Source organism: Callionymus lyra, chromosome 14 (assembly GCF_982586985.1).
Source record: "Callionymus lyra chromosome 14, fCalLyr1.hap1.1, whole genome shotgun sequence".
In the NCBI taxonomy this organism is placed as follows: Eukaryota; Metazoa; Chordata; class Actinopteri; order Syngnathiformes; family Callionymidae; genus Callionymus; species Callionymus lyra.
Genome location: NC_141831.1, coordinates 21,438,572 through 21,456,676, shown reverse-complemented (window position 1 = coordinate 21,456,676; position 18,105 = coordinate 21,438,572). Strand labels below are relative to the sequence as shown.

General features: G+C 37.1%; 1 protein-coding gene across 1 annotated transcript; it reads left to right on the top strand.

The window, feature by feature from the left end:
- Positions 1-5,921: 5,921 nt before the first annotated feature.
- ppp2cab (protein phosphatase 2 catalytic subunit alpha b) lies at positions 5,922-17,410 on the top strand. Its single transcript, XM_087806918.1, has 7 exons — positions 5,922-6,191; positions 14,886-15,095; positions 15,167-15,340; positions 15,961-16,050; positions 16,301-16,462; positions 16,543-16,661; positions 16,749-17,410. The coding sequence occupies exons 1-7, from the start codon at positions 6,090-6,092 to the stop codon at positions 16,819-16,821; spliced, it is 930 nt and encodes a 309-aa protein (XP_087663044.1). The 5' UTR covers positions 5,922-6,089; the 3' UTR covers positions 16,822-17,410.
- Positions 17,411-18,105: the final 695 nt, after the last annotated feature.

Below are 18,105 nucleotides of genomic sequence, written 5' to 3'. Positions count from 1 at the left end.
AATAACAGCTAAAAATCCTTAGTCCATCATTCAAAAGTTAGTATCTGTATCAAATTAAAATGACCAAGGTGCTAGTAATTACTTTATAATGGTTAATAATGGGTTAACTTCCTGTTACTACAGGTATAAATAAGTGGCTTATTAATAGTTAATATGTGTTCCCCATTCTAAAGTGTTGCTAATTTATTTACAGCCCCTATACTAATATATATATATCACACATGCTACTGTTAAGATTACATTTAGTTTTTCAAGTGTAACTGAAATGAAATACATTTTAATTTGAGCGGTATACAGTACTTGCTAGTGAAACTAGCTGATTGTGTGGTGAATTTTACTGCCCTGTAACACTTGGTCTCCTCGTATATCCTGGAGATTCATTTAAATCTAACATTAAATAACACAAATGACGCGAGGATGAAGAATTCTTATCTGAGTTGTATAGTATAAGATGCCACACGAAGATCAAATATCTAGATAGATTTTATGGAGATTGGCAAGAATCTGGCGAGAGGAAACGTATCATGATACAGGGGCAACTAAACGATATATATTGTGATATATTTCGATACTTTAAGAACAAGTATACATTTGTAGTACTTGGCTCTGGTGTTGCAGAATGTACAGACCACATGACTCTTGACAAAGTCGATTGGAGTCGACAGTATCCTCTCATCCTCAGTCATCGCCGGGATCCGTGGGTTATTAATGTTGATTTAGAGATGGAGGATAGAATGACTGCTGCCATCTGGTGGCCGAAGTTTAATCGCAGCAGCAAAATGAACGGAAGGCGTGAAAATGTGTATGTTAATTGTAAAAAATAGAATTATTTTATTTAACACACAAATTATTGAACTTTAAACCAAAACTTTTGTAAAACAAACATGTGATGTGACAAATATGATTTGCAAGCCAATAATAATTATAACATTTACATTTTTTTTAATATTCAATACAGTGTTGTCAAATATTGATACTAATAATTATATCGTGTCGTATCGCCATATCAATATTTTTGATCATTAATATTAATATTAATATATATATATATATATATTACATTCATATAAACTCCACCTCATAACGTGCTTCCAGGCCACTCATATTGGAAAAACAATTGGAAAAACTATTTCCCAAAGGAGACCTCCTGAGGGATCAATAAAGTTCTACCTAACCTAACCTATATATTTGCTTAAAATACAGAACTTATCAAGTTACATCGATGCATTGTTTTTTGTCCTCAAGATTTAAGATTCATGAGATTTGATTTTTACTTACCATTTGATTCTTTTAGTCTGTACTGCAACACTGGCGATAAAAGTTTTCGTTTCTCATTCTGAAAGTGTGATTATTCTATTGACTCAAAACTACGTTCACCAAATTCTTGTTTTGGCCAAGAAATATATTCTGATGTTATGGTCTGTTTCAGAGAGTCCTACTGGTAACATGCAGATCTACCACATTTTTAGCATTTTTTTCTTCTTGACAAACTGATATGTGACATAAACCGCAAATCAGACAAATATCTAAGATAGTGGGGCATATGCAACAGTTTTTACACAGTACGTTATCACTTTTAAAATGTATTTATTTGTTATTATTCCCCTATATGACCCTGTGGAAGAACACTTTGAAAAAGCTGCAAGTTGTTTGTTAAGGGATTATTTTTTTAATTTGTAATCGACTTTAAAATATATATATTTTAGGTATTAAATATTTATATATATGTATATTAAAAAAGTTGTAATATTATTACTTTAAAAAGTGTAATTCTTGTACTTTTATTCTTCTAATATCACAAAGAAAATAATTTGTGTGGCCCTAATACTCCATACACAACCCAGGTAGTCGTTATTACACTTGACTTAAAACATTAGAATTAAACTGAATTTACAACTGCGTCACATTTTATCCAACAGGTGGCGCTAAAGCCTCGAGAAGAGAAGCTGCTGTTGTCATGGTTTCATCCTCACTGGACCTGCAGCTGTGACTGTTAATTGGTGGAAACACAGAGAGGCTGAGGCTGAATCCAGTAACATCATGGAGGCTACAAGAGGGTTAGGGCGGGTTATGATGATGCGATCGATCACCTTCACACCAAAACCGTCTCCAGCAAGAATGCATGATATTGTTCACAAAAGCCTGATATGATCCGGTCTCAGGCGGTAACAACACGTTCTTTGACGCTCCAGAGGTTCAACTGTCGGTCATCAAGCACACATTCATCAGTTTAGCGGCGACACATGCAGCAGAGGGTCTTGTTTACAACGCCTGGCGATGGCATCAAACACCAGACACCTGCTGGATGGGAATTAAAAAAAAGCCTTCACTTCAACCCTCCTTGGCACATGTGGGGAATTTAAATTTAGATGTTAAGATTCATTGTTGGATTCATTGTTAGAACCTAAAGCCCACCAGGGTGTCATTTGATGGGGTCAGTTCAGGAATAAAAGATGCATCACGGGCGAGTGGTGGAGCTCACGGCGGCTCCAGGCGAACGCAATCCACGATCGTGTTGAATTACATAAAGATTAAGCTGCTCTATTGTCTCACCTGCCTGGGCCTCTTACGCAAGCGCTGACAACATGTCAACAGCTCCATGTTGAAGGGCAGAATTCAGGAAAAACTATTTTAATCCAATTCACTTTGCATTCTTTTTTGCACGTGATGCGGTTGTTGATGCCATTCATTTAAGGTCATATGATCTCCAGTCTTGAGGTCGAGGGAAGGATGAGGTCGGATGTATCAAACTCAAGGTGAGAGTTTTTTTTAAAAAGTGTTAATTTATGTAATAAAAGGAGTATACTGGATGATCAGCCAGTCTCTTAAACATTTAATACAATATGAAATTAAGCATCAATAACATACTTCATGATACAAATGCATGATTTATGTTCTCACCACTTCATTTTCAGACAACCTTAATTTTAATATACATTAGTCCCTTGTTTATCGTGGGGATTACGTCCTGAAACCTTTTTTTTAAAGTGTTGTTCTCATTAATAATATTGATTTAGCAACATCCATTCGAACTGACAAACTCAACATTGCATCCCATTCCCTTTTACTCTCTTAAGTAACTGAACCTGACCTAATGCTTTGCCGCCCAGACAACCAACCCCAGCTGTCGTTAACCTTTGAACAAAATAGACGTTAAATTAAAATACAGCATTTTAGTGAATAATCAGACGTCACTAAATAAAGCAGTGTGTAAAAGTGTGTAATTGATTTGTTAGTACCATAAGTAAGATGTGTGAGTAAATGTATTTGTTGTTCAAATAAATCAAAACCGGTGTTATTTAGTTGCCTGTAATATAAAAAAATATATATATTTTTTGTTGTGAACTTGAAAAAGTGAGCCAGAATCATCTGTTAATAATAGTAAAATATTATATATATATATATGCAGTATGATATGAAAGAAAAACTAAAAAATGACAAGACCATTGAAAGTAATCCCTAATATGGGAGGGAACACTGTACAGTTAAATACTGGATTTTCAAATGGTATAAAAGGTTTTCAAATACTTTTCGGTGGCTAGCCCACTGAAGTTTAAGCACTTTGTATCAGGTTGTTTCATTCTGAATTATCCCTTAATAATTTGTCTGCAAGCTCTTGTTTTATGCAACATTAATCATTGAACCCTTTCTGTTTTTATTGACGAAAACAAGTGTCGATCTAATGAAAGAGAAGAAGTGAAGAGGCCAGGGACGCTGGTTATTCATTCACTTGCGACAGACCTCTCCATGTTATGTGTTGCTTTCTGTTTCTGTCACATGTTGAGAGAAACACGAGTGATCACATGAGCCTTGTTGATGATGAACTGCTGCCTTCTCTGGACCAGTGGCAACTATTCAGCAGCTGTGAAGAGCTTCTCTGCTAAATCAGCCGTGCAATGTCAACATGGAACAAGAAGACTGTTTATCGTTATCTAAATCAGGAAACTGTTGAAAACATTTTTGAAAATGCTCTTGCAGAAATAAGTGCACCAGATCAAGGCCAATCTGATTGCTAATCTAATTAAAAATTGAACAACCTTATGAAACTAACACACTTGAAAAGAAAGAACCATTTGATCTTTCGGTGATTGGTACTTAATCATATTGTTTACCATGACAACAGTGTTAAAGCTCTTTCATCCTCTTTACTCACAGTTGATCTTTTTATCAACACTATCATCTCTTTCTTGCTACAACAAAACATAATTATTCAGTTCATGTGTCCTTATAAAGCTAATTCAGCTGTAGGTTTATGAAGTTGAACTGGACACTGCTACGATAATATACAATGTATATACCTGTATATAATATACAAATATACAATTGTATTGTATTAATACAGACAAGGCTGGTAGAGTCATTACTTTTATTATATATAGATTTAATAAAGTAGAAAAATAGCAGAAACAAAAAATTCGAAAGGATTTTGGAACAGATTTGATTACATCTTTTTAAAATAAAAAAATATTTAAATAGGATTTCGTTTTGCTCAAAACAAAGAAAAATCAGAATGGAACTGGAATTTTCATGTACTTTATACATTTATTAATTTATTTTACACTAATATCACTTTTAATTGAGTAGAATATTTAGTACTTTACCCACATCAGCCTTTTACAAACATTCATCTCTCAGTGTTGCTATATTCCACTCTATTACAGTGAGCATCACAGGAGCTAGTAATGCCAACAAACCTAAACTGTAAAACTAACACATAGAAATTCTCAAAAAACAAATTAAACATGATAATATTTGTTTGAAAGTTATGAAAAGTAACAAATCCCCCTGACCGATCCCTGGCCGATTTATCGAATTAGTTTTAAAATATGAACACTTAAGGATGAGGCTAGGCTAACAAAACAAGCTAGCATAACTTAAAAAACAAAACAAAACACTAATAACTTCCATTTAAGTAGTTTTAAAGTATCACACTTAAATCAGTTTAAAGTTCAAACTAAAGTTTCTTTAAAGTATTAAATGATTTTGACATTATGGCTAGAAATTTGATTGATGTTCTTTATGTATACAAATCTATATAATAACATTTGTAACAAGTAAAAATGTATTCACGAGGATCTGTTGACCAGGTTTGAACCCATAAAAGTTCAAGTAAAGTGTAAATGATGTTGTCAGTCATGAGTCATGAACACAAAAGTTCCCTATGCAGAAAATAAGGAACTGAACATGTCAGAGTCAGCTTTATACCACTGCTGAATGCGCTCATTTAGGTTTTTTTTTACTGATGGTGGTTTCGTGCAAAACCTTGACTAAACATTTACTCTCACAATGTTTTCAAGCACCAGCTTTACGGAACTATGACATCATCATTCACATGCTCGCTATCGTCGATGACGTCTTCCCTGTTTTTCTGCTTAGAGCGAGAGCCAATGGGATTGCAGAGGGAGCAGCCTGCTCAGCCAATCACAGCAGGTGTCAGCAGCTCTTGCAACTCATACCCGTCTGCGTCAGGCTGCATGCTTGTCGCTTCAGCACCGGAAGTTAGCGAAAATAAATTTGGAATACACGTCTCAATAGTTAAGATATTTCGGGAAAAGTGACCATAAGTATTAGCAAAAAAGCTTTGTTTAGCTAATTAATGATTGTTAAACAAATATAGAGGTTCGAAAATTAATTCCCATAGAGGACAATAACGGTTAAACAAAATCGCATTAAAAAGAAAGACAACACGTATAAGTCAGAGTGAAAAAAAAAAGATTACAAAATTGTCATTCTTTGTTTACCCGTTTAAATATCATAACTATATGCTTATTATAAAGGTTGTGGACCAATTTAAAACCGCGCTCTTACTTTGAAATCCTGGACCGGAAGCGGTACCTTATTACACCTATCTTGACATCAAAGTCATTCCCAGGGTGGATCTCCCGCGGGCGGCTCTCCTCCCCCTCCAGCTTTAAAACACTCATATCATAGTTTTCTGTCAGACAGCGTTCGTCTGTGAGCAGGAGAGCCGTCGATATCTCTTGACGTCCCTCGACGAGAACAAGAAGAAGAAGGTTTCGTGTCGAGTTTTTCGAGTGTAAAGTAGCAGCACGCGCCGCGGTCACTCCCCCCTGAAAAAACACGCAGAAATGGACGAAAAGGCGTTTACGAAGGAGCTGGACCAGTGGATCGAGCAGCTCAACGAATGCAAACAGCTCTCGGAAGGACAAGTGAAGAGTCTGTGTGAAAAGGTGAGATTCGTTTTTTATTAGAAAAAAAATGTTTTAATATAATAATAATATATAATCTACGCCACTTCCACGGAATCCTTAAAATGGCGTCTATAGTTTAAATTTCAGTGACCTGTCTTGGCTCCTTTAACGTTTATTCATTCATGTAAAAATGTAGTTAATATTGTTTATTTTTTAAGAAGGTCGTTTGTTGTTTTTTTTTAACCTCAATGTTATGCATCTACGTCACAGACCGATCCATCACGTCACTGACCTGTAGCTGCCTTTGATGTGAACCACACACACACATGAATGATGCTACACATGAAAAACAAACATAACACAAGTACACTCATGTTTCACATGTACACAAATGCTGTTTGTTTTTGTAGTAGGATTCGAGAAGTGATGACAAACATGGCCGTTGAATGTTACTCTTGACCCTTGTCGTGTATGAACATGCTGGACAAGTACATGACTTTGTAGAACTTCCTTCCACTCGTGACGGACAGAAGGTCATTGACCCATCATTCATGCTTGACCATTGGAATACCTGCGTTATATAACACCTTTTTGATTCAACTTTATTGTCAGCCTATTTTCTTTTTTGTCAAACTGTGAACTGAAAAAGGTTTTATGGTCCTGAGATAGTATTCTGTAGGGAGGTCTATCGGCAAGAATCTGGTGATACAGGGGTGAAAATAAAATGTATTTATTGGTATTGACCAAGTAGTTGCTTCTGATATTGCAGAGATTACAGACTTGAAGAAGTGGTAGATGCTGTTTTGTAATTTGTTTGGAAAACCAAAATATGTCCACAAATCTGCTTGAAAACGTCTGGGGTCGACTGTATCCTCTCGTCCAAATCTGATTATCATCGCCCCGAGATTTCATTGTTCCTTAAACTGTGGAGGATGTAATTATTCCGGCCATCTAGCCAAAGCGTAAATGCAACGCAAAAACTAATAAACGCATGTTAGTTGTAATTTTTGGCGAAAGAAAATTATACTGTGAGGTTGAATATCGCTACAGAATGGTGAAGAAAAGCAATGCAATAAATCATATATCGATATTTATCTAATAGTATACTAAGCATTTATTTTTAGTTAAATCCATGTCTTTTAGACCTAAAAAAGAGCTTGAAAACCTTATATTTTGAGACAATATTAACTTGAGCATGAACACTGACTAACCAGTTAAAACTTGTATTTAATTACATTTAATATTACTAAAATATATGTACGGTTGTAAGTTAAGTTTATTAAAAATTATGATTATTAACTTTCCATTCCTGATTAGCATAGCGTATTAGCAATTAATTCCTGGTAATTTAAAGTGCAATATACTGTTTTCGAGCAAGTTTTTTTCTCAGGACCAGCATTAACTCTCCACCTATAGTACCTTGTGTGTTGGATCAGACTACACAGGCCAGCATTCACTCCCCACATCCATCAATCAGCCATGAATTTCCAGGACGCTGTCACTCGTAGGCCTTTCCTTCACTGAATTATGCAACTTGTCATAATGTTCTGGCTTCTTCTTGCTCAATGATCCGTATTGTAATACTTAAATAAGGCGGGGAAAGGGAGAGGTCTTTGTCTGCACCATTTGTACCAAGAGTGTCAAACTCAATCGTACAATCGGAGAAAATGATCAAACCAGATTCTTCATTTGAAATGTTGATAATAATAATAAATAATAATGTTAAAGGCTAATATTGTTAAAACATTGCCCGTATCTCAGACTACTTAAACTCATCTTTTGTAGGTCAGTGTTTAGACTTGTGTTGTTTGTTGGTCTGTAGTTTGTAGCATTTTTAAATGGTTTTGAAAATAATATCTTGCGCATGACTCGGTGGGTGGGATTGAGCGTCTGGCACTTGTCTTTGAAGCATTTTCACTGAGGTTACAGTGGATTCATGAGTCATTCATGTCAGGTACAGAACATTCTCCCTGTTAAGTTGCTGAATCGTTTTTTTTTTTCGCACGTGGTTTGGCCAAGACAAACGTCTGAATTTAGAGATTAACCTCAATCTGTCCTTTACGCTGTCTTTACTCGGACCATCTGCTGAAGCGTATTCAACTCTATTAGTGCAAGAAACATCTAACAAGATTGAAAAAACATAGTTTCTACAAAAATATTACAAATCTTCCTTTCTCTACATTGTGTTGGGTGGATTTTAATAATGGCTCGATATTCAACAGCACTCTATCGGTGTGTGTACAGTATCAGTATATATACTTTTGGCTTCAAAAACACATTATTTTCTTATAATAGTTATTTTATGCTTTATATATCAACAAAGTGTTTGTAAAATAAAACCTTTTTTTAATGTAGAATTAAAATGTGATAATGGTGTTTGTTTATTTTTGTGTTGCAATTAAACTTCTGACCGCTAGATGGCAGCAGTAATTACGTCATCCCCGGCTAGAGGAACAATTCAATCCGAGTGATGACTGAGGGTGAGAGGATACGATTGCCTTTAGCAGAGTTAAATGCTGGTGTTTGGACATGTTTTTGCTTTAAAAAACAAACGATTGAAAGCAGTTAAGATGTCTTTTAATTCTGCAATGCCAGAGTCAACAACTGTGATATACTACAAATATAGTTCTGTTCCTACAGTATCAGAATACTGTGTATCGGATCATATCGCCAGATTCTGGCCAATAAACAACGCTGCAAAATACTTAATTTTTGTGTGAAGCTTTATAGAGGGTAAGCAATATTGTGCCAGCTGTCATTCTAACAAGTAAAAAGCTACATATTCTGGCAACCTGTTCGACTCTAAAAAGGCTATTTCTGTCGGTCTCTTACCCATAATGAATATTTTTTTAAAGCTTTTATTCAAGAAATGTCCTTGCTAATCGTTTTTAGCTTGTAACAAGTAGTTAATCTAATATCCATAACAGTTATTTATGCATATATTCCTGTACTCAGTGGGACAAAGGACTATTATTACAATGTTTTTATAGTGTTTGTTTTCCTTCCTGTTGCTTCTCTTTGCATCCTCCCTAATGCACCAACGATGCAGGGTGCAAAGAGGGAAGCTACGCAGTTTCCTGCAGGCTGGCAGCGATGCCACGGCGGCTCAGAGCTGCCTTCTGCTCGCATGTGTCCTCCGGCGAACATATTCAGCAGCTCGCACCTACACAGCTTCCTGCCGCGTGTAAAAATAGCCGAGGATATGATTGATTGTTGTGTTACATCAGTGACACCATCAAAGCCTTTCGCCGCTGAGGGGATCAGAGACGGCGCCGCTCGTTGTGACTCAAAGGGGCTGCTGTCTCTGTTTTTTTGGGATGTACGGGGGCTTTTGAAGAACTAGCTGCGTATCATCAACGCTTATCAGAGCGTGTGAATCCACTTATGAAATTAAGAGATTGGTTGCGATAAAAATGCATCAACATCTTATTTGATTCAGTTTTCCTTCTAAAACCTCTTTGTCCTGCAGTAAAAGTCTTTTGTTTTTTGTTTTATCGTTTTGGACTACAAACCTGTTGGCAGTTGTGCAACAGACCAGGAATTGATTTTATTTGCCTTATGTTGTTTACATCTTCAACTTTATAGACCAAAACAAACTGTGGAATCCTTAATTCTTTCCTTAATCACTCTAAGTTTTGGATGTAAAAGTGGGGAAATGAATTAATATACTTCATTCATAGCAATTCTGACTTATTAAAACAAATGGACATATTTTAAACAGTCTATAAATGTCCTTCCTTTAAAAAACTGAACAAACTACTGTCCATCATGGATGATGACAGTCATCCTCTGAACACTGTCATCAGTGAGCAGAGAAGCAGAATGAGTGCACGAATGCTCCTACCCAGGTGCAAAACAAATAGACTCAGGGACTCCTTCATTCCTCGGGCTATTAAATTGTACAATTCTGAGTTTGGGGGCAGGAGTGGAGTGAGAGTATCATGATGTTCTGTTCTATGTTAGTCTTTGTATCCTTTGTCTTTGTTGTTTTTCTTTGACCTATTTTCTTTGTCTTTATCTTTAGACTTAGATTGTGTCATCTTGTTCTTTCTCTGTATGTTCTTCTTATTATTTTATTTTTTATTTATTATTTTTTATTGTTTATGAAAAATTGCTGGCTATTGGAAAAAAACAATTTCCCGAAGGAGACCTCCTGAGGGATCAATCAAGTTTTACCTTACCTTACCTTAGATATTTGGATGTTTAAATGTTTCATTCATGCATAGTTATGCATGTATACCTCCAGAATATCTACTTGAAGCTCCAAAATATAAATAAAACCATTTTCCATTAAATGTAATTTTCCTCTGTTTTTAAACTGTGTTTTTTGGAAAGAAACCGGTTGAACTCTGCGTCCCATGAGAGAAGTAACTTAATTGACATGCATTAAAAAAAAATGCGTACTTCTTGCAAAAATTGAATTATGTTGTTTCTTTTTTTATTTCAAATTCCATTATTACATTTTGAGCTCTTGCAGGCAACATTAAATGAAATGTTATTATTTGCACCCCATCAAAACATGATCTTGCCTGCCTGTGATGTAGCTGGACATAAATAATTAAATTAAAAAGTTAAAAAATCAAAATCAAACAACAGATAGACATGGTGATGTTGTTACCCAGATCTAAATTGTCCAGAATTATTTTTGACACTTTCAGAACTTCCCTAAGACGCCTACAATATAATCATCAGAGAAATGTGACAGCAAAAATGTGACCATTGACACATATAATTCATAAGTCATAGATAGTTTTCAATATTCTTTGTTAAAGCCATGTTTCATGTTTTTTGCATAACTCTGGAGGTCCTGCCAGTTCAAGACCTTCAGAATAATAGGTTTCATTCCAACGATTTGGATACTCAAGTGGTGACTTTTGTGCCCCATAACACCCTCCTAATGAGGTCATTTTTCTGTCTCAGACCTACTTATGAGGCTTAATGCATGTCCAGGAAAAACCTTTGGCCGCGTTAAAACTCATTTTAATAGGATTATACCGCTGCAGCCGAGGGAAAACGCTGACCTCGCCTCTTGGCGCTTGACTCAGCGGTTTGTTGATTTTTCGTGGCGTGTCGGGGCGTAGCTGTGTTTTTGATAGAGGATACACTCCCTGCTGCGTCACAGACGTGTCTCACACAGGTGTGGTCTGTCGTTTTGGGAGAGCCGATTACCTAACTCCTGCCGTAACACTGCGATGCTGGATGCAGAGCTCTGAGTACTTGGGTCGGTATGACTCCCAATGAATAAACCTGTGATTGACAGAATCGTATTCATCATTTTTACCTTAATAGGAAAAAGAGGAACCGTCTTCAGAGCTTGGCTATAATTAAAATAATAACTGCCCTTGAAACAGCTTCTTGCTCATCCTTGAATTACTGGGAAGTGACTCTTGGATTGAGGAAGCTAGCTTGTTGACTTGTAAACAAATAACTTCCCGGTATAATTTAAGTCGGGCAAAAAGGAGGTCAGGAGATTTTCCAGTTGAAGGGGAAGTGATTGTTGAAGTAGAGGAGGAAGACGTTCAATTTATTTAAGTGGCTAGCAAAAGATTAAATCAGTTTATTGGCAATTGTTGAAGTAGTATTTCATTTTTACAATAACAGTTTAAAATGAGGATGTTCTTTAAGCTTTGTGTGAATAAATCATAAAATATTTAAGTAGCTTTCTAAAGACACACATGGAAAATTGCATCTTCATCTCCAACTTTTATAGTTGAAAGCTAGCGATTGCTAGTTGCTATTACTATGTGCCTGTCACTGGAGTATGTCTGTGTCCGAGGCTACCATCTATCTTTCTTAACAGCTCTAGCTCGCCAGCATGACAGGTCTGCCATGTTCGTAAATCTGAAGACCCAGAGTAACACGATCTCCAGGTATATTTCCAGAGAAATGTCACCAAGGCCTTAAATTCTTTATGGTGGTGGTGTCCACTTGTCTACTGAGACGACTCAATCTGCAAGTGACTATCACAATTTTTAGTTTCGATTTAAGGACGATTGTACTTCAACAATGCTCAAGATATATTGCTTTTATTTTGCAGAATTTAAATGAAATGCGAGATGATGAAAATTCCAGTAAAATAAGCTTTTGATCTGAAGCAAAGGCTTTTATATGGAAGAAACCTTATTAAAGTATAAGTTTGCAACCACATTATGGTTTCATAATTGATTTATTTTGCACTTGCAGATCAATAAGGAATAAAGACGTGCAAAAGCGTGTCTGAAAATAGGTTGTTCATGGAAGCGCGAGATAATATTAGTTTGCACCAACTGTAATGGGAGGACAAAAAATAATTGCCATATAAACTTGAGATGATAGTTGTAAACAGTGTGAAATAGTTTCTAAAAATAAAAAAAACTTAAGCCTTGATAAGCCTTCACTCACAAATTGTAATACCTTTCCAAACATGCTTTGATCCTTTTTTCTGTGGCACTGTTTAAAAATATGTTTGCTTGTTTACACACTGCCCCACTTCTTTTTTTTTTTTGTTCATCCTGCAGGGATGAAAGTCTCTTGGCCTTTAATTCATTGTGTGGAATGTTCCCTCTGTGGCTTAACAATTCGCTGGCTGTCCGGTCGAACGGCCGGGTCAATCTGTCGTCCAGAGCAGCACCGTCACTGAAAGGCCTGATGGCACATGGCAGAGTGGGCACGTGGGGTGTTTTTATATAGGTCAGCTTTGTGCATCGCTGCAGTGCTGTGTGTATCACACTTGACTAGATTTGACTGTCACTCGATTTGCTGGCCTGCATGTCGTCGTAAAAATGGGTTTGAAATTGACAAACGCAGAAGAGGATTTAAAAACTGGATCTTTAATGAGGTTACTTCGTATTGGCGTGAACTATAAACATCAGGGAAACATGCATCCAAGAATAAAATGGAATATATTGCTATTTCTCTGTACCTATTTACGAATCTTAATGTTGCTTACTTTATTTTTTTCTTCTCATAAATGTAAACCCTAAAGAATCTAATATATGTTGTGTAATAGCAAATGGATGCAAAAATGTTGTTATCTATAGCGGTAATGTTAAATATTTTGTTCCACATGTGTAAACAAGGCTTCTAACTGATGTGTACTTAGTTACATGTCGTAGATTTATGAGCACTTTCTATTGCAGTTGTGCTCTCTTTGCGCTTGATGGAGTCTACTGACTCCTTTAAGAAACATCTTAAGACGTTTCTATTTGTTCAGGCTTTTCCTTGAATTTCTCGGACTCCTGTGTTGTTCTCAGTATTATCTTGATCTTTAAAGTATGTACTTTTTTGAGTATTGTTTTGATTGTTTAAGCGCTTTGTGACCCTGGTCTCGAAAAGCGCTATATAAATACTTTACTTACTAGTGGGTTCAAAAATCCATTCAAACGCCTCTTAAACCCATCACTTCAAAGCCATTCCAGTAGTTACTAGACCAAAACAAATTCTTCTAGAACCACTTCAACTAGGAATTACATTATAGCCGCTATACTAGATTAATCCAGAACTGTATTTCCCATTTTAAGGTTTAAAATCTTCCATTATTTTGATAGAAAAAGACAATTCTCACATTTACAATGGGTCCTTGAACTTTGTGGCAAACTGCAACTGCATTGACTGATATGGGTGAAAAAAGTCGTCTTTGAGCTGCACAATCTGGTATTTTCTCGCTAAACTTTACTCATCAGTAACGCCTATCTATCTAAATTACCTACCATTTAGAACAAAGGAAACTTCCGGCTTTCACATCAAGAGCAGCACATCAACACAACGTCCGACTTAAAATGCACGCTTGTTTTTCATGGATGTATATATTTTCATAATTTATCATTCAGTGCCCTATCTAACAATTGTAAAAAAAACAGTTTTGTGTTTAAATTTGCACATTGCTCTTAGGTTTCAGATTATTTAATATGGCAAGTTTAAGTGTTAAGAGTGTTAAGTAAGAGTAACAATCCATAACTGCCATAGATAAGTTCTACTGGATGTGGACTACTGTACTGTAAAATATTTGAACCTGGAATTTTATCTCTCGGCATGGACTTTGGATTGCACCCTGATTTAATTATAAATGTTTTTTTTAGACAACTTGTCCAGCTGTTAAAGCTCTCGCCCAAAACTTTATTTGCGGTAGAAATTATTTGACTTTCTCAGTCTATTTCCCAGTGATTATGTTGTGTTCTTGTTCTTATGTTGTGAATTCTTCGACGGTTACATAAGGTGGATAAGTTCAACTGTAATGCAAACATGGATTCTGGAGCCTCAGACTGAGTCATGCACGTCTTCAGATGCGCCACAATGGACTGCAGAGGAGCGAGGCAGAGACTTCACATGTATCTGCCTCCTGCTATATTTAGTGCAGCCATTTTCCAGCAAATGTTTTAAAGCGGAGTCACTGCAGTTCATCGGCTCTCTCTGCAGAACCATGGTGGGGAATTTGACCGCTTTAAAATAATAGTGGCTGTTCTATTGAAGTCAGAGAGTCGTGTTTTTGTGTGTTTGTCCTACATTAAGTATGATTCATGAGCTGATCTAGATGAGACCGGTTGAGATGCGAGGAACTGGGAGGCGACTTTGACTCATTAGACGACAAAAATATCTCTGCACGGACTGGAACCCTTTAATTTGTCTGTTCCCGGTGACATTAGCGAGCCCCCGCAGAGAACACGTGATCCACTGTGACCTGGTTTCAATTTCCACAAAGCTACGTTTTTATTTGATCAAAGACACCTGCTGACGATTTTAAAATATTTGTCGTAGGCCAAAGAAATCCTGACGAAGGAGTCGAACGTCCAGGAGGTGCGATGTCCGGTGACGGTGTGCGGGGACGTGCACGGGCAGTTCCACGACCTCATGGAGCTCTTCAAGATCGGCGGGAAATCCCCGGACACAAACTACCTGTTCATGGGCGACTACGTGGACAGAGGGTACTACTCCGTGGAGACGGTCACTTTACTAGTAGCTCTTAAGGTGAGCGTCACACAGCAGGCAAAAAAAGCATGTGTAATAACAAAAATAATGGCTGTTTTTCTTTGTTTTAGGTACGCTTTCGGGAGCGCATCACGATCCTCAGAGGGAACCATGAGAGCAGACAGATCACGCAAGTGTACGGCTTCTATGACGAGTGCCTACGGAAATATGGGAACGCCAACGTTTGGAAATTCTTCACAGACTTGTTCGATTACCTCCCCCTCACTGCCTTGGTAGACTCGCAGGTAAGAAAACAATATATTACGCAACAATATTCAATGAGGACTTGGAAACCACATTGTATTTTTTATCGTAGTTATTTTACTATTTGTTTTTCAACGATGTGTGTAAAGGATAATAATAACTTTTTTAAATTGCAAATTGCAACGCAATAATACTTTTGGCCGCTAGATGGCAATAGTCATTACATCCTCCGCAGATAAAGGAACAATGAAATCCCTCTGATGACTAAGGATGAGAGGATACAGTCAGCTCTAGCAGTTTTAAAGCTGATGTTTGGTCCTATTTTGGTTACAAAACAAAAGTTATGACTTCGTCAGAAGTCATGTGGTCTGTAAATTTTGCAACACCAGAGTCAAGTACTCGATCAATACTACAAATGTATCCTTGTTACTACAGCATTACAATATATCGTATTGTTGCCCCTGTATCTTGTTACGTATTGTATCGTCAGATTTTTGCCAAAACACACCCATATCAGTTGTACTTTAAATAAAGTAGGATTGACTTAAATAAACATGCTCGCCAAGAGGAAGTCACAGAGGACCATATATATTAACGTATGTAGTTATGGTGAAGAAACGAGCCAAATATTAATGTTATTTTTGTACTTTTTTTTCTTCAGATTTTCTGTCTTCACGGCGGTTTGTCCCCATCCATCGACACATTAGACCACATCAGAGCCCTGGACCGTCTACAGGAAGTGCCACATGAGGTATGATTGAATCAATCTTATTATTTACCTCTGCCAAGGAGGTTAGTTAGGCATTCTGTCCCTGATCTTAGTGAAAATGTCGATAATGGGAGCAGCCTCTCTTTTTGCTTCGTTGTTTACCTCTGGAATGCTACTGCCCCCTGCTGTCCAGTTGAGCTACTTGCTAATACATGTTTTAGGCGGATGTCTTCTCTCCCTGAATGCTTTTCTATTTCAAGAATAGACCGTCTGAACCGCTTTCTCTTCACAGGGTCCAATGTGCGACCTGCTGTGGTCCGACCCGGACGACCGCGGCGGCTGGGGGATCTCGCCCCGAGGAGCCGGATACACCTTCGGCCAGGACATTTCCGAGACTTTCAATCATGCCAACCGCCTCACGTTGGTGTCGCGCGCCCATCAGCTGGTTATGGAGGTGAGCTTAGTCGCCCTCATTGTGGAACATATTGGACTGTAAAACTAAGCATTTTTTTTTTGCCATGTTGTCTCTTCCAGGGCTACAATTGGTGCCACGAGCGAAATGTAGTGACAATATTCAGTGCCCCCAACTACTGCTATCGTTGTGGCAACCAGGCGGCCATCATGGAATTAGACGACACCCTCAAATACTCGTTGTAAGTCACGATCACCCTGAAGTTATTCCCCTTTTTTTTTTTTTTGTTAAATGTCTTTTAAGTTAAAATATATCTGCTTTTCAACAGCTTGCAGTTTGACCCGGCGCCGCGCAGAGGGGAGCCACATGTCACCCGTCGCACCCCAGACTACTTCCTGTAAATCCCAGACCCTCTTATAAAAAGTCCATCATCGCCACGACGACGACAACATGAAGGAAGAGAGTTTTCATTAGGGGGGTATACAGCAGTGCACATTGTACATTCACACGAGACCTATTTAAGCATTTTGTCTGTGTCGATAGATGGACCAAAAGGTGCCATAATTATGATATTCATTGCTGCCCCCCCGCCTTCCCCCCTCTTTTATTGCTCATCCTGTAGCTGGACTGCTGGCACTGAGGTCCAAAACAAACAAATAAATGCTACTTTATTTGTGGAGAGATCTGGAGATGATCTGTTTGCACTTTTGTAAATCTAAAGAAATGTAAAATATGTCAAAAGATAAAACACTACAGATGTTTCTTTTTTTTTTATTATTACAAATACCCCCCCCCCATGTGAGGAACATTTTACTTCTTTGTCCTGTGCAACTTTGAAGGAAACGTCTTTTACACATTTACCCAGCTCTGTGTTTTAATGTATTACATGACATGACCACATGGTGGCGTGTTCATCCGCATCAACTCTGAACCACAGAGTCTGTATTAACCAAAATATTTCAATAATAAAGAATTAACATGGCTCCATGATTGGACTCCTGTTTTGAATGGCTGCTGGTCGAGCTGACGTATTATGGGATTTACCGGGCTGGAATTGGGACAATGTTCCTCCATCTGTGCTGAACTTGAACAGAAAGGGATTCTTCAGTGAGCTGACCTCATCGTGTTATCAAAAATAAACTTGAATGAACTCTATTTTCTGTAATAGTTTTTAATTCGATGTGATTTGCTTGGACACATTTTTGTTTTCCATAACTTTTTTTTATGATATAACACTTTTAAAATAAAAAAATGTAATAACATTTTTAAATGATGCTGTAATATGATGAAGATTACGTATTTTACAATATCCTAATGAGAATAATTATAAAAACAAATCTTGTTTTAAAGAATTATTTTTATTTTTTTGTTTTCTTTATGTTATATATGATGTGTAATCTGAGGTCATTTTTTCTGAGGTAAGGTCTGCGCTCTCAGCTCAACTTGTGTGTACAAGTATTCAACCACCATCGAGGAAATACTACTATTCATATCTCAAGTCTTCTGGCTAGAACTAAAAAATCTCAGAATATGTCTTAATAGAAACTTTAAATGTAACTCGGAGCACCAGCAAGCCCATTGATATCTTGGATCATGACAGAATAAAATGGTTAAAAAAGGTCCTTATATCGGCGGCGACTAGTTGAGAGATTCATGAAGAAGTTCTCTTCTCAAAATAAAATGAA

Excerpts from the sequence above, each read along its gene's own strand:
- ppp2cab (XM_087806918.1), top strand. The coding sequence starts at position 6,090 with ATGGACGAAAAGGCGTTTACGAAGGAGCTGGACCAGTGGATCGAGCAG. Across the intron at positions 6,192-14,885 it reads TGAAGAGTCTGTGTGAAAAG|GCCAAAGAAATCCTGACGAA; the intron begins GTGAGATTCGTT and ends TATTTGTCGTAG. Across the intron at positions 16,662-16,748 it reads GACACCCTCAAATACTCGTT|CTTGCAGTTTGACCCGGCGC; the intron begins GTAAGTCACGAT and ends GCTTTTCAACAG.